Genomic DNA, 17,014 nt, shown 5'->3' with positions numbered 1-17,014 from the left:
TGAATTACACCCAGAAGTCAACTGGCAACTAATACAGCTTGTAAAATGGTGATGATACATGGGAGTGACATGAGACACCCATTACAGCCTATGCTCCTGAATTTTGGATCAGCTTTGAATGGTCTTCAATGGCCTCCAAAGGTACAAACTGATTTGATCCCATGGCAGTATTTTGGCCAGCGACTGCTACATGCTGCGTTCATCGAACTCCCAAACTGTGCAAGATTGAAAACCGAGCAGAAATCTGAAGTTGCAGATTGTTGATGTATTTTTTTTATATTGTGTTTTATATTGCTGCCACTTAAGAGTTGGCAACAACTGAAATAGCTTGCATGCCAAATAAATAATAAAGCCAAGTCTTCTCACTCTAATAGGATGCCTTCCACTGTATCAAGATACCTATATCTTCAGATCTTACCTTTTACTCCAACAAAGTATAATAAACTTTGAGAATCGGTTTTAAGTACTCTCTTTAGCAAACCATACTGGCAGCATTTCAGAAGACCTAAGGCTTCCCCCTATAAAAACATCTGCATTGCTGTTACAATACCTTTGTCATGATGGTGCCAACCACCTGCATAATAATCCTGCAGTACTTGAGGAGGGTTCCATGTATCCAGGATGTAGTCCACCTGATGCTGTTTGCGCCACGTTAAAGACTGGCACAGGATTTCTCTGGCCTTATCAATGTTGAAATCTCTGGCACGCAAGAACCTTAAGATGTGTTCATCTTTGGGGATCTATGAATGTATAGTAATCACTGGATAAGAACTGTTGAAAGTATATAATGCTCCATAAAAAAATGCCAAGAAGTAAGCTAGTCCCTTTCTGTGCTTAAGCAGCATCCTTTCTCTATTAGAAAGCTGCCATTTCTTTCTTTCATTAATTCCACAGCAAAATAGTACAATCGGACAAGAAATTTAAAAATTTTATATATCAACTCATTAACTAAATACAGAGAAATAATTAAGACAATCAGAAGTTATTGTATAAACTATAAATTACTCTATAAACGACTACCCAGCTCAGACTTCTGAAAAGAATAAATTCTTGGCTGCAACTGAAAAATACTTTCCAATGCTAAGCAATATGATATTAAAAGCTCCTTGCCTTTTTTGCTGCTAGTTAACAGAAACTGTAAGTGGCATAAATAGAATGAAATAGATAATTAAATATAACTATCAAATCAAAATCTTTATTATTATTGACCAGCACAAAGTAACTGTCAATGCTGCTAACATCGATTGCTATTGCTTGACAAGAGATGAAGAAGTAGCTATTTCATATGTTAAACCTGTGTATTGTTTTAAGACTTGTGTATTGCTTTAGTTTAAAGTTGGGAGGAGGGAAGAGTAGGAATGCACTTTCATTTCATGCAAGGCCATTTGTCTCTCTAAAGAAGATAAGGCTTTGGTGGTTCTTCTAACGGAAGGGAAACTGATTCTTTAAATTAATTGGAGAATATGATTAATGACAAAATTAGAAAGGTTGGAGAATTGTGTCTTAATATATTGTGCAAGGGGCGGAGATTTCAGATTCCAGCTTCTTTCGAGCAAGCATTTGCTGGTGTATTAGGCTAATAAAGGACTTTTAAGGTAAACAATGCCTCAGAGTCACTTGAAAAGCCCATACCTCGGAAACTTGACATCAAGCTGGAATCTGAAATCTCCACCCCTTGCACAATATATTAAGACACAATTCTCCACCTTTCTAATTTTGTCATTAATCATATTCTAAGAACCGCCAAAGCCTTATCTTCTTTAGAGAGACAAATGGCCTGGAAAGTGCATTCCTACTCTTCCCTCCTCCCAACCTTAAACTAAAGCAATACACAAGTCTTAAAGCAATACACAAGTTTAACATATGAAATAGCTACTTCTTCATCTCTTGTCAAGCAATAACAATCCACGTTAGCAGCGTTGACATCAACAACTATCTAACATATCAGCTCTGGAAAACTTAGTTAAAAATAAAAAATTACTGGTATACAAAACTAAGAACTCACTAAAATACTTAAATCTATATAAAACTTATAAAACAGAATATAATTCAAATTAAGACTACCTGCAATGTAATTAATATTTACTTATTAGTTAATTAATTAATGACAAAAAACTCATGGTGACAAAAATATGCCACACATCTTCCTCCTCTTATTTTCCCCACAGTAACAACTGAGAGAGTGAGTGACTGGCCAAAGGTTACTCAGCTGGCTTTCATGGCTAAGGCGGGACTTGAACTCATGGTCTCCTGCTTTTCAGCCTGATGCCCTAACCATGATGTTTTAATCAATGCCTATATATTTTGGTAATAGTACAGTAAGCTATCCTATAACTTAAATAATTCTTTGATAAAACATGGCAATGAAGACTGAAAATCTAAGTAACTGGAGTTAATAAATGATAATGTAAATGTGGCATAATTTTTGTTCAGTCTAACTAGACTTTTTTAATAGTTCCCCAGCAGCTCTCTTTCCCCTCTCCCTTAACAGGTACCACATACTGCTGCTTTTGAATTCAAACACAGCACTGACAGGATTGAGAAGTTATGGAGGTAAGGGTGGGCAGAGCCATTCAAATTGCAATAATAATAATAATAATAATAATAATAATAATAATAATAATAATAATGGTGATGATGATGATGATGATGATGATGATGTTGGAAGGGACCTTGGGGGTCATCTAGTTCAACCCCTTGCTCGGGCAGGAAACCCTATATCATTTCAGACAAATGGCTGTCCAGTCTCTTCTTAAAAACGTCCAGTGTTGGAGCATTCACCACTTCTGGAGGCAGGTTGTTCCACTGGTTAATTGTTCTAACTGTCAGGAAGTTTCTCCTTAGTTCTAGGTTGCTTCTCTGCTTGGTTAGTGTTAGCAGCCCCTCACTATCTTCTCTAAGTCTCTGCCAATAATGTCTTATTCCTGCCCCACACCACATGGTGAAAAAAATGCCTGCTTTGGTCTCATACAAACAATTAAAAACTGATCCATAGACAAAACAGTTCATGAACAGAATGTTTTCCTAAATAAGGATATGCAAAACATTCTGTATGTGAACTGTTTTGCATATCCTTATTTAGGAAAAAAATAGAAATCCAAAGACAAAAAGGATGCCTTATAGTAGAATGGAGAAGTTAGACAGGAAATATAAGAACACAGTCCAGGAAATCTTCAACCACAGTACTAGAAGATCCTAAAAAACATCACGAGGAGGAAGTCTTGGAGGAGGGAGAATCACCCAGTTCTGAAATAGAATTAGGAATCTAAATTCTGCACTATGGGAAACTAAAGATTGGAATTTTCTAATTTATAAATAAATACATAAATATTTTTGCACTTTGTTTTTCTTCCTTTGGACACTGACATTCTGCCAGACATTCTTGTACACCATGCACTTTTCTAATGGACAGGAAGCAAAAGAGAGACACATCCTCTTACTTTGCCTTTGTGAGTTTCCTGGAGCCACTGCCGAAGCCTGATGAGGCAGCTTTCCTGAAGTGGGGTCAAGTCGCCCAGATACCTCTTGATATAATCTGCATCTAATTTGTCTGAAAATTTTAAGTAGAATTGTTTTCATTGCCCGTACTTCCAGTGGAAACCCCTCATTTGCAACCCCTCATTTAAAATGTTCAATTATTTACATAAATTAGCCACTAGTACTTTTGATATTTCCATCAGTTCCATAGGATCTTTGTAACCTCCATGCTACTAACTGCCTTCAACATCTATCATCTGAATCCCCAGTTGATAAAAAAAAACCTGTGCGCCTACTTGATATTGAGATAAAACTGTGCAACTGCCCGCCTGCATTTTTTTTCTGAATAAATTAATTCAATTCTCTCCTTGTATCCTTACTATGAGGGCATTCATAAAATGGTTATAAAAGAGGACGGGACAAACTACACACCATCAGGTGTTCCAGCCGCCAGTTCTGATGCATTGTTGCATGTGTTCATTTCCTTGGTGCTCAGTCCCTCTTTAACGACAGTTTCTGGTATGTTGATTGGAGGGGACAGTGACCGTCTAAAGTGAGCTGTGCCTTGTTCGAATGCAAATTTAGCAGGAGGAGTCCAACGAGGAATAAATGCTACACCTTCTTCTTCTAGCTGCTTCAAGTAGTACTCTATTATCTCTTTGCCCTTTCAAAACAAGACAATTCTTACATCAATGCATTGTAGATGCACATGTCTGGTGTGTGTGTATGTGTGTGTGTGTGTGTGTGTGTGTGTGTGTGTGTGTGTGTGTGTGTGTGAAGAACCCACGTAATTAGCTCCTGATTGAAGAAAACTAAGTCTGCTGGAATAGCAGGAACCTAGTGTTATGTCATATACTTCAGCATTACAAATCCTCAAATAGAAACTCAAGAAGAGAAGAACAAATATATTCCCATGAATTTCAATACCAAAAAAAAAAAAGAAAAGAAAGAAATGAAAAATATGTCTTCCGGATCTTTTTGTTCAAAAACAGACATAACTGCCTTTTTGAATCGTGAAGATCATTCCAGGTCATGGGTAACCTCATTCCTTCTAAATATAAATTGTAAAGTAGACTATTTTTAGTGGCTTAGTGCTGAAGGGCCAACTTCTTCTAAACTGGTTTATTCTTCAGCAGAACATGATCCCCAATATGTCTGTATTCATTCATTCCTGTTATTGGACAATAATCTCTGATATGATTAAAAGGTGGTAACTGATGGTACTTCTGGATGACCAGAGCCCACCATACTCAGGTCTCTTTCTTGCCAATATAATAGAGTAGAACATGCCTCTAATAGAAGATGAGAGTAAACACAGAGTATGAAGTCATACATGATCAATAAGATCCTTCTCAGGAGCTGAAAATTGTTCTCAGCCTTCAGGAAACAGCAACGTTATTTGCGTATAAAACTTAAAGGATTACCTTTTTAATATTGCTGGTATATTGCTTCATAGCAATCTTTTCTACTGTGCTTTCAAAGCCAAAGAAAGATTTAATATCAAGACTTGCAGACTGCTCAAAACATGTCCAGTCTTCATTGTCTGGGTGCACCTGGAGATTTAAGAAATACAAATCTAGGTGTAAGAAAATCTTAATCCAGTAGCACAAAGACAACTATATCTTAAGGAATAGATAGTGCATTTCCCTTTTTTCACTTACCACTTTTTTCTCACCAACATAACAGAATGCCCAATATGCCCAACATTTGTGTTCCTAAAGAATTATTTTACTAAACGTGTTGTTTGAAAAAATTATCTTCTTAAATCTTAAAAACTGTGGAGCCAATAATTCCTTTGAATGGAATAAAATCTGAGAAAAACTACAAAGCAAATATAAAATCTGCATTAATCCAAGACTTGTGAATTAGATTTTCTTCAGATCAGAATTGCCAACAAAAATGACAAATCCTGAGTATCACATAACAATTTACATCACAAATTGTCTTCAAGTGATCAGGAAAATTTGTCGGGTATATTCTTCTTGCTCCTAAACTCTACCCAGGAGCTACGTTCTCATCACTATGCTTTCAGAAAAGTAAGCAAGAACATCTCTTCAAATAAGTCTTTAAAGTCAAATCAATAATGTTATATGGGTTAACTGTGCTTTTAATTGAAAACAGAACCATAAATAGTTGAAACCATAAATAACAAAGAAAGCTTAATTAGAAATGGCCAGAGAGATGTTCTTAGAAAGACCATAATGTAAAATTGAAGCTTTCCCTTACTCACCGTATATGAGCATTTTTCAATAATGACAACTCTGTTTGAGAAAGTTTCATTGTGGGCCTCTATGTGTAAAGTGCGGTCTCTTCTATTCAAGGAGTTCTTTTGGATAAAGTAAACATAATCTACCCCAGCAATCTGAGAAGGAGAACAGAGATGAATTTAAGAAGCAGCCCCATATAGACGGTTATTTGGGCAAAGAACCTGACTAGGCGTATACCTTTTTCAGGAGGCGTGGAGCATCCACATCCAGTTTACAACGTCTTTCGGTCACATGGATTGCTTGGTCGTCACTCTTGAATTCACTCACAATATCACTGCCTACAAACATGGGGATAAGAGGGCAAGTGGGAAACCTTTTCTCATATGCCTGTAAGAAAAGAAGAATATAAACATCAACCTCTGTCACAAGGCTCTCAAGGCAGCATTTCCATACTTGCTAAACTAATCACAGATGCCCTCTTCATTTTAATAAATGGCTAAATTCTTTTAAATACTAAAACCCTGCCTTGTATTTCTCACATATCTAACACGAGCAGTGAGTGGCACTGGAGGCGATTGTCTCCAGTTTTCCAAAGTACTTCCTCCAAGCCTAATAAAGATATCGAAAGCTTACTCCTGCCATACTGGTTGTCCACAAGCATATCTATACAAATTCTTCTCAGAACTGGGGCCACCAATTCCCAGCCTGTATTCATGCCTAAGTACATGCAGGCAGTCCTTGACTTATGATGGCAATTGCAATCCCTGCAGTCCTGGTTGCCGTCATTAATATGGTTATGAGGTAAGACAGCTTCCTGCAGTCAAAGTTACTGGGGAAGCTGATAAAAGTTGCAAGTCCCCCGGCTGGTAGGCAGCTAAGTGGCTGTTGCCAGAAGGGCGTGAGGCATGGAGCAGGAAAGGTGCATGAGGGTGAGGTACGGATTGGACGCAAAAGTTTGTGTGAGAGGTCTAACACAAGTTGGGGAGGGTGTACGAGAGGGTTTGTGAGGGCATATTCATTCACAAACCAAATTCTTGTATCAGATCAAATTCTTGTATCAGGTCATTGTGTTTATCTATCCCCACACATTTGCACTGAAACCATCCATTCAGATAATCTGTTTGTGTATGGGTTTTACGCATTTATTAATTGTATCGTGCTTTTAACACCTCAGAATTTCTGCTATTACATCCTATTTGTATTTATTATAGGGGCATACATTTGGGCTGTTAATATTGACATGGCATGCTGCTAACTACAGTATAAGATGGTGATACAATCCAGTTTCAGAATAAACGTTTACTCTAGCATAATAAATATTACTACTTTCAGAAAAAAAAAGATTTCAATTTATTCTATCAAGTTATCCAGGTATTTCCCAACACATTCACTTATTACTAGGATATGAATTTGTAATCTCTCCATCTCTCAGGGGGCATTCAGGAGCTTTTCGGCTATGAATAAAATTGTAAGATTCCTGGCAAATCTTCACATCCCCTGACAACCTAAGTCTGCCAGGGACTCAGTTTTTAATTGCTTTCCTTCTGAAGTTATTCCTCCATTATACGAAAATTATCAAGCTAATGTTCTTCTCTTCTGACAGAAACCTGGACATTAATAAAAGTAGGTTATTTCCTTTTCTGCCTCTAAAAATTTTAGTTTCAGTGTGAAGGAACATAGTCCTTTACTTTGAATGTAGCTTTAACACCTAAGACATAAATATGAATTCTAAGAATCCATTCAGGCACAATAGTGAATCAAACTTTGGAAATCCACCTCTAATGGTAAAGATTAGAAACATATCTCCAAGGTGGAATATATGAATGGTGGTATGTAGTTTTATAATTCAAAATAAATTGGAAGTAGCCATTTTTGCTAATAGCTTAGAAATCATAGGGAAACTGAGAAGTAAATTCACAAACATCTGACCCATGAAAGAAGCTCTAGATGTCTAGCTTTTCTGCTTAACTGCCTTTCAGCTATTATAGTAACTAAGAATCTTGAAAAATGCGTCCCCTCTCCCCAAAATACACATGCTGCACAGGAAACAATTACTAATGCAAACGTTCATATCAGATTCAAAATCTGTCCCACCTAGCGCATCTTTTGCTTTGCTCTTTGTGACCTTGGTGGTTTTTGATACTATCAACCATGGTAGCCTTTTGAGCTGGCTTAGGGAGGTGGGGGGGCATTACCTAAATTTGACAAATAAATAAAATTTCCCACATTTGAAGGAGTCAGTTTGCTTAACACCAAATTCTGCAAGGTAGGTCTATTATAGGTAGGTCTAACCTGCATTGATATTAAGCCTTTAAAAATGTAGTGTGCTCAACTAGCCATATTTAGAATGCTTTCATGAAGGAGATGACTAGGCAGGTACTAGTCATTTAATTTTAAAATGCTCAGCACATATGGGTCTTCAACAGAGCTGCATGAAGCCAGCTGCAGTGGCATTTTATTTTCCAAGAACAGTTTTTGGCATTATGTATATGACAAAGTCTGGCATCAGCTGCAACTGAACAAAGCCTTCAGCTATTATTTCCCACATACCAGCTTAAAAATCTTAACTCAAACCGTAAGTATGTAGTTGCTTAGCAACTGCAAGGGTTGCAATAGGCTGTTTTTTCCACCAGAACTTAAGCATTCAAGCCATTTCCTTCTTTCATCATTTTATGATATTATTTGCATTAATTTTAAAGATTGTATATAAAAATTCCAGTGATATCTCCAAAGTGAGCCTGAATGAATTACTCTAGATGTATTAAAAGGATAAGTGATTATCCATAACACAGCCATAGCATCCTAAACAGTGTGCTAACAGCCAAAGCAGTACTAATGTCAGCATGAGAAGAATATTTCAAAAATCAATTTTCTAAACTCAGTGCTGTATTGGGAAAAGTTAAGGAGATCAAGAAGATAGTGCTAATGGCGCTCTATTCCTTTATATTGGTGGTATAGCTTTCTAAAAATACTACAGGATATGAAAGCCACCTGCTCCCTCCTTTAAAACAAATGTCTGCCAAGAAACCACATGGGAGCTTAAACCCATATAAGTATTGCTAAATGCCATTCACAGGAGAATACTGTCAATTATTTTAATTTGACAATATATATACTCCAAGACAATTAATGTATCAATGTTGTACCTTTTGGGCACAAAGGTTATATCCACTAATTATACATACCAACTTAAAAGTTACCAAGAATTTCCCGTGAAAAATGTGTAGCAGAAATGCTATAAAACACCCATGGATATGGTTGTGCCATTTCCATATTATATTCTATGAACCACAGTAATCACACTGGAAGTATACAAACATTACAGGCATATCGACATTATCAGAAGTATATCAACAGGGTTTGGCAATCTAAATTATAATGCTTTTTTTTTAAGTATACCTTCCTCAACAACTTTTTTTCCTTCTAGGTTTGTTAAATTTCTGTTTTATAAATGGACTATTCCACTGTATGCAGAAATTAACTCTTTTGTGTCTTGAAGCATATTGACTATACCAACACTTGCCTCATTACAGTAATGTAGATCCCTCCACCTAATTATCTAACTCAGTGGTTCTCAACCTGCAATGTCATCACAGCGGATCCGTAAAGACTTGGAAAAATGTTATGATTTAAACCTTAAGTCTTGGGGGTCTGTGGTCATGGTCCGTGGCCACAAAAGCTTTTTAAAAGGGGTCCGTGGTGCAGAAAAGGTTGAGAACCACTGATCTAACTCATGCCTCCAATGTGAATAGAGCACCATTCATGATTCAGCAAAATAAAGATCTCATCTTTATTACAACTACTAGTTAGAAAAGCCAATCTTAAATAATCCTAGACATCTTCCCCCCCCTCAAATTTTCTTCCTCAGAATTCAAATTATCAGTTGGTCCTCTGTTGTTATTGTTATGTTTTGCATCCAATATTGATTACAAATAACTTTGCTGTTGTTAAGACAAGGTATTCAGGTCTTGTTTCAAGAGCATATAAGTATCATTTATTGTTGGCAACCACTTAAAACTTCTAGAAAATCTTGACTGTAGCTCCTAGTAGCAAAATGCATAATCATATAGCATGCAATCTTGACTGCAGTGTGGCTAAGAACATTAAAAGTTAGATGGGACTTCTCTCATACACCATCATCACTACAGGAGCCTTGTGAAGATGACTAAGTTATAAATGACCAGTCCAAAACTGCATAATGGCCTACAAAAAAAATTTGTCAGAAAATATTCTTAAATAATTTTGGTGAAGTATACCTGCTTAAGACATCAAGATATATGGCATTTCCTGTAAGAGGCTGGTAGCAAAATTAACTAGAGATTCATATAAAAATAAACCAAGGTTGAATAATTTCATACATATTTCCTTATAAGATAAATATCTTCTCATACTACCATTCTTTGGGTAGGTAAAGGTAAAGGTAAAGGTTCCCCCGCACATGCGTGCTAGTCGTTTCCGACTCTAGGGGCCGGTGCTCATCTCCGTTTCAAAGCCGAAGAGCCAGCGCTTGTCCGAGGACGTCTCCGTGGTCATGTGGCCAGCGTGACTAGACGCCAAAGGCGCACGGAATGCTGTTACCTTCCCTCTGTAGTGGTCTCTATTTTTCTACTTGCATTTTTACATGCTTTCGAACTGCTAGGTTGGCAGAAGCTGGGACGAGTAACAGGCGCTCACTCTGTTATGCGGCACTCGGGATTCGACCCGCCAAACTGCCGACCTTCTGATCGACAAGCTCAGCGTCCTAATTCCAAAAGCCTGGAAGTGCTGTATTAACAAATGAATCTGAAGGAAGCCATTCACACTCAGTTCTACTCCTCAAAAAAAAACACCACGTTTTACAAAACATGAGAAATTTATTACAGAAATACAAATAGACAATTTAACTTCAAGCCACGTCAGGCAAAACTATTTAAGTAACAAAATAAAACATATTAAATGAACAATTCAAAATTCAGACATGGGACTGAAGGAAGAAAATGTACTAGCAGAGCTAGATAAGTTCTTGAACTGAGTCCAACATTGATGTCAGTCACATTTCCCATCACGTGGAGAAACACAATATGTTTTGGAAAAGAAAATAACTCCATCAGGAAGCTCATTACTTATTCTGCTATTGTGGTTCAAACATCTCTGAATGCTGTGACGCTTATTCCCACCGTCTTGCGGGGACTCAGGAAATTTAAGAATATGGCAAACACAACCTTTTAATCATTCAGGGTTCACACATACTCCGGTACTACCAAAGCAAGAGCCTAATAACATATCTGCCTGTGGTTGCAGTGAAATTACAATTTGCATTAAGAAGGGCCATTATGTTAAGGCAGCTTGAACAATGCTGCCTTATTAATTCAACTGCTTACATAATCTGCTTACAATATTTCTGAAAGTTCTAAGATTTCATCTGGATTCTCAAAACTCTCAGTTGTTTCCTTATATGGAATATTTCTCCTTTTCATATTTGACATGATGGTGAATATTTTCTAGCAGGAGGTGATCAAGCATTTTAATCCTAATGTGGGTATGCCACACCAATACTGTAACTCTTCTAAAAATGTTCTACCCACAGCTGCAGATGAAGGCATCTCTGTAACACAGCTGATATCCCTTAAACTCATAATCCGCCTAGTTAATTGCCTCTCCCATTATTTCCCAGGATATTATCATCCATTAATCAAAGAATGTAAATGTTACTAGTTTTCTACATTCAATTACTATTAGATAACGTTTCTTTATTGTACTGCTGCTTAGAGATCTTCAAATCATGGGTTAATGAATATTAATCAGTAACATGGCATTTTAACAAATTAGAATGAAAGTGCCGTGCAAAATGGTAAAAAATAAAAAAGCACTAAAATATACAGAACCGCAAATTCAATGGGAATAGATTCCTACATCAGTTTCGTGATCTGAGTAATAAATGCTCTCTTCTTTCAGTTCCATAATTATTTTAGCTGATCTAAAAAGCTAGTAAGATGAGCCCTGCTTAGATGGGGAACCATCCAGAAAGTCCAGGTTAGATTAGGAAGCTGAAAAAGAGAACGCAGTGAGAAAACATTTCCACCTTATTGCTAAGAAAGCTGCATTAAAGTGTTCCATGTAAATCATCACAAATTGATGCATTATTTGAAGATACTCCTTACATAGTACAAGTAGTCCCTGCTTACCAACAGTATTTGGGACCGTGAGCGACGCAGTCATACAGCACAATGTACCTGAGCGACGCAGTCATACAGCACAATGAGACATTTACAACCTCATTCCCACGGAAACCAGTAATGAAGGATGCAAATGGCAATCACACAGCTGTGGGATGCTGCAACGTTGTAACTACGAGTTGGTTGCAAAGTTGATTACATGACTGTGGGGACAAAGCAATGGCTACAATGGCAAGGATGCATTGTCAAGAAGCTCCTATTCATACTTCCCATCACAACTTTGAATGATCCCTGAACAAGTGGGTACTAAATGAGGAGTACCTACAAGTAGTAGATATCAAAAGGTGGAACAAGAGGATATTGTGAAGAAAACAACATCCAGCTTTTTATCTGCTTCCTCTTGTATCTACTGGAGTAGACAGATGAAAGATGCTTTAACAATAGTCAACAATATTGCAAAGTTTCTTATATTTAGTAGAACAATTCACTACATGAGGGTGCTACATTATTCATAAATGTCACAGGAGAGACATTTAAGACCCGAGGCTCTATTCTGGAATTGAATAATGACAATATAATTGCCAGGAAGTAGTATAGATGAATATTTCTTCTCGTTAAAAGTTTGGTTAATATGGCCTCCTTTTAGCATAGCATGCATGTATAATTTAATTGCTATCCTGCCTGTTTTTCCACTTGACATTCAGGACACGTTAACAAACAGTTCAAATTCATAAAAAAGAATACAAAGAACAATTAAACCAATTTACTCTTAGTTGTATATTATACATGTTTTAATTGCAAGGCCTTCAGAATACTAAATATCAGCACTAAACCCAGGAGGGATAAAAAATGTCTAAGTTCCTTTGCTTGTCTGAATATTTAAATATTTTTGGCATAGATACACCCACAGACATTTAAAAAAAATAAACTAGTTAAAAGTTAATTTATACTTTAAGCCTTGAGTACAATGCCACAATGCGGTTCAGCTGGGCACTCGGTATTTAAACCTTCTTTTCATGACTATCTATGTAGCGGCGCACAGACAGTGCTCTACTTAAGAGCTAAGGATGACTCTCAGTGGCATTAGCAGCGGCAGAAATTTTTCTAATTTTGCTTGCAGAAGAAAACAAACTTCCAAACTGAGGGCTCAGCCAATTTTGACAGATGGTGCTGATGGACTGGAAGTGACTGAGATAGAGATGTCCACTCTCCTTCCAGATGAGAGATGGCAGTGAGGACCTGGCTGTCTATACCTTCAGCTATCCCACAAACCAGGAATGTGGTATGGGTTCATCTGTGTCTGTGTGTGAATGGGAGGGGGTGTTGTTGAGTGACTGGGACCAGAGATTTTGAGAACTAGATTAGCCAACTGGTTATGATGGCTGTGTCGTCTGACTGTTAGCTGGGGTACTTTGACCTGGGAGAGGGATGCCAGAAGATGGAAGGAGAGGAGGTCTGCCAGGAGCAAAGCAGACAATAACATCATGGGAGTGATGGGCAGTGGAAAGTATAAAGGAAAACAGAGCAGGAAATTCTTGGAAAGGCAGCCTTAGTACTTAAACCAATTCCAGATCCCAAGCTCTGCCCCAATACTGGATCCTCAGTGGCCCACATTGCTAAGTGGATAGGGGAACTATCCACTGGCTTTCAAGCCATAGCCTTGTGCAGGAGAAACAGAATGGCCGTAGTCATCTGGGAATCTCTTGGGGTTTTCAAAGGTACTGTTCTACAGATAGCAGAAGGGATATCCTATGTGCAAGGCCTCCTGGGATCAGATGGGATTGCTGCTGCTATGCTAGCCTTCCTCCAACATAGTGACTTTCATGCCTGAACTGCTGGAGCCTGGGACTGGGTTGATGGTGATGTTCCTAAGACTTACAGTACTAAGGGACTTCAAACTACCTTCCCTGGGTTTAGAGTCAGTGGCTTGGGAGTTTATGGCCACAATGAACTTAACCCAATTCATTAGGACCCAACACATAATCCAGGAGCCTGCAAGCCTGCCTCCTTCTTCAAGATGTCACACATTTGGTTTTTCCCTTAGGCATTAGATGACCCTACTTTAAGGGGTTCATCTAATGATACCTGGAGAGATAATTATAGATAAGGTGGCTAATTGAACTATGGTGCTGGAGAAGACTCCTGCGAGTCCCCTGGACTGCAAGGTGATCAAACCGGTCAGTCCTAGAGGAGATCAACCCTGACTGCTCTTTAGAAGGCCAGATCCTGAAGTTGAAACTCAAATACTTTGGCCACCTAATGAGAAAGAAGGACTCACTGGAGAAGAGCCTAATGCTGGGAAAGGTTGAGGGCAAGAGAAGAAGGGGACGATAGAGAACGAGGTGGCTGGATGGAGTCACTGAAGCAGTAGGCGTGAGCTTAAATGGACTCCAGAAGATGGTAGAGGACAGGAAGGCCTGGAGGAATGTTGTCCTTGGGGTCGCGATGGGTCGGACACAATTTCGCAGCTAACAACAACAACAAAGGTGGCTAATATTTTTTTAGTTTTTTGCTCTGGTATTTTTGTCTGCTGCTTTTAATCTGATGTTAGCCACTCAGAGTTGCATGTGCTAGTTGGCCAGTTATATAAAAGGAAGGAAGGAAGGAAGGAAGGAAGGAAGGAAGGAAGGAAGGAAGGAAGGAAGGAAGGAAGGAAGGAAGGAAGGAAGGAAGGAAGGATTTTTAGAATCACACAACTAGTCATGATCTATAGGCATTTCGGTCTAAGCATTTTAGACTTCTTATTATTCCATCCCAGATTGTGCCTGAAACTGCAAGTGAACAAAAATCATATTAAATAAGAATTTCAATTAGAATGTTTCAAACTTAAAAAAATACTAAGCTATAACATAAGGGAACAATAGCTATGACCTATATATTTCAGCCTACAGCAACCAAGTGAAGACTTCACTTCTCTAAGAAAGGAAGAGAACTTTTCTTTAATTACAGACCAATATACTTTAAGCAATCATTGACAAGTACATACTTTTCCTATTTTCAGTTGCAAATAACAATCCTGATTGATCCTGCTCTGTTTTCTACTCTTGAGTGTATTTCAGAATGCTAGAAATCAAAATCAGTCCAATTAATATTGCCAATCTTGTAGCTCATCAAAATTAAATGCATTTTCTTTTCTGAAGTTCCATTTCACTGAATATGTTTGCTTTATTAAAAAGAATCATGCAGAGAAATTCTTTTCATATTTTTTCCTATTTCAGGCTTAGTTATAAGCTTATCCCTGAACAACTCTGACTATAAATCCTTAGGTATGGATTAAGATGTTTTAAATTTTTAATATCCAAAATGGAATTAATAGGTATTTTTAGGACAGGGAACCCAGAATTCAGTATTTAGGAGCCCTATATATATTTCACAGAATTATTTACTTTATCCGTTTTTTCAGGACGCATTAAATAAAAAAAAACATTTTCTCCAATGTATCTGCTAAGCAGAATTCTGTATGCTTTATATTGCAAGATTAAAAAATCCATTGCATTATTTGCATAAAAAACTGCTTAAAACAGTTTTGAAAAACCTATTTGGCCATTAGCGTTTGACATTTGGCATACATAAACTATGAATGAAGATATTCTTACAAAGTTTTAAAGCCATCTGCAAACCACTTCAATGTTTAGGAAAGTGTGGAATTCATTCATTTGATACATATAGTGTATTTTTCTGAATTCTATTCACATGTACAGTGGAAATGTAACAAAATCACTGATCAGAGCAATCACCGAAAGAGATGTATTTGAGACAAAAGAAAGCTTATTGAACAGTTGCTAATAATGAAGAACACAATAGACAATTTGCACGTAGAGACAAATTGCACCAGAACAGGACTTTACAAGAGAAACTGTAATTTATATAGAATCACTGAATATAGGAACCTTTATAGCTCATCTAATCTTGGCCCATTGTTAATACAAGAATCCACTAAACCACCTCCAGCATAAAGCTCCTCTTTCAAATGGAGGTTTTAAAAGCTTCACTTCAAGGAAAAGCAACCTTTATTGTTAGGAATTTTCCTCCAGTGTTCAAATCTTTCTTGTACTTTAGCCCACTGAACCTTGTCCTGCTCTTGGTTTCAACAGAGAATAGATATCTCCCACGATAGTTTGTTCGATATTTGTGGATTGTTGTCATGTAGCTTTTTTTTTTTTTTTTGAAAGCTAAACATGCCCAGGTCTTTTAGGTAATCCATATAGGTCTTGGTTTTCAGAATCCTTATCAACTCCATAACGCATGTTCCCTTTGTTTCAGGTTCCTTTCACATTACCCCCAGAACTGAATACAGTACTTTAAATATGGTCTAACTAGTGTAGATTACAACAAAATTATCATCTTCTGTCATCTGTATGGAACCCTTCTTTATCCACTGCATCACATTGCTATTTTGTGTTCATCTAAAAGTCCACTAGTATTCCTAGAAACTAGTCACATACAATGCTTCCAAAACCAGATATTTTCCTGTCCTGCACCTTATTTTTCCTAGCCAAATATATCACTTTACACCTGTCACAGAAATAGTATTTCAGTGCATTTGACCCAACGTTCAACTTTTTGATGGTGATATACTTGAGTATTTCAATGAGAATCTTCTAGAGGGCAAATTTGTACTAGAGACAAACTCTAAATATGTACTGGAGATAAACTCCTTGTGTATCTAATCATTTGCCCAAATAAAGTATTCAATTCAATTTGATTCAATGTTAATCGAATCAAATATTTCATGGTTAAGTTAACTCTAGATATGTACTGGAGACAAATTCCTTGTGTATCTAATCACTTACCCAAATAAAGTATTCAATTCAATTTGATTCAATGTTAATCGAATCAAATATTTCATGGTTGAGTTAATGGCCATAGTAGAAGGCAGTGGTACCCAAGAACTGTTAGCATAACCCTCAATTTTTGGTTCAATTTTGTCTCTCAGCGCTCAGTTATCTTGAGGAACGGGGGTGGGAAGAAGCTCTTTTTAACTTTTTTGTTATATCTTGTGAATTTCTCCTATATATATGATCAGCTTCCGATGGACAAAAATAAATGAAAGTATTTCAGTGTTCTTTGACTCATGCTTTTTAAACAGTTAACCAAATCTCAATTTCTGTATTTTTCAGCCCTATTTGCAAGCATTAATATACTATCCCTACAAAAGGTATTCAGAAAATAAAT

General features: G+C 37.2%; 1 protein-coding gene across 1 annotated transcript in view; it reads right to left on the bottom strand.

The window, feature by feature from the left end:
• SEC14L1 (SEC14 like lipid binding 1) overlaps nt 1–17,014 on the bottom strand; it is a 36,524-nt gene that overhangs the window by 14,835 nt on the left and 4,675 nt on the right. Inside the window, exons 3-8 of the mRNA XM_081320419.1 lie at nt 5,922–6,071; nt 5,708–5,839; nt 4,902–5,030; nt 3,910–4,141; nt 3,441–3,550; nt 551–740 (exon numbers count right to left, since the gene is read on the bottom strand). Of these exons, the coding sequence (XP_081176545.1) occupies nt 551–740; nt 3,441–3,550; nt 3,910–4,141; nt 4,902–5,030; nt 5,708–5,839; nt 5,922–6,071 (943 nt within the window). The remainder of the gene's footprint in view (nt 1–550; nt 741–3,440; nt 3,551–3,909; nt 4,142–4,901; nt 5,031–5,707; nt 5,840–5,921; nt 6,072–17,014) is intronic.

The sequence above is a fragment of the Vipera berus genome (assembly GCF_964194415.1).
Source record: "Vipera berus genome assembly, chromosome: 2".
Classification (NCBI taxonomy): Eukaryota; Metazoa; Chordata; class Lepidosauria; order Squamata; family Viperidae; genus Vipera; species Vipera berus.
Note: the sequence above shows the minus strand (reverse complement) of the source record. Positions and strands in the feature narration are given on the sequence as shown.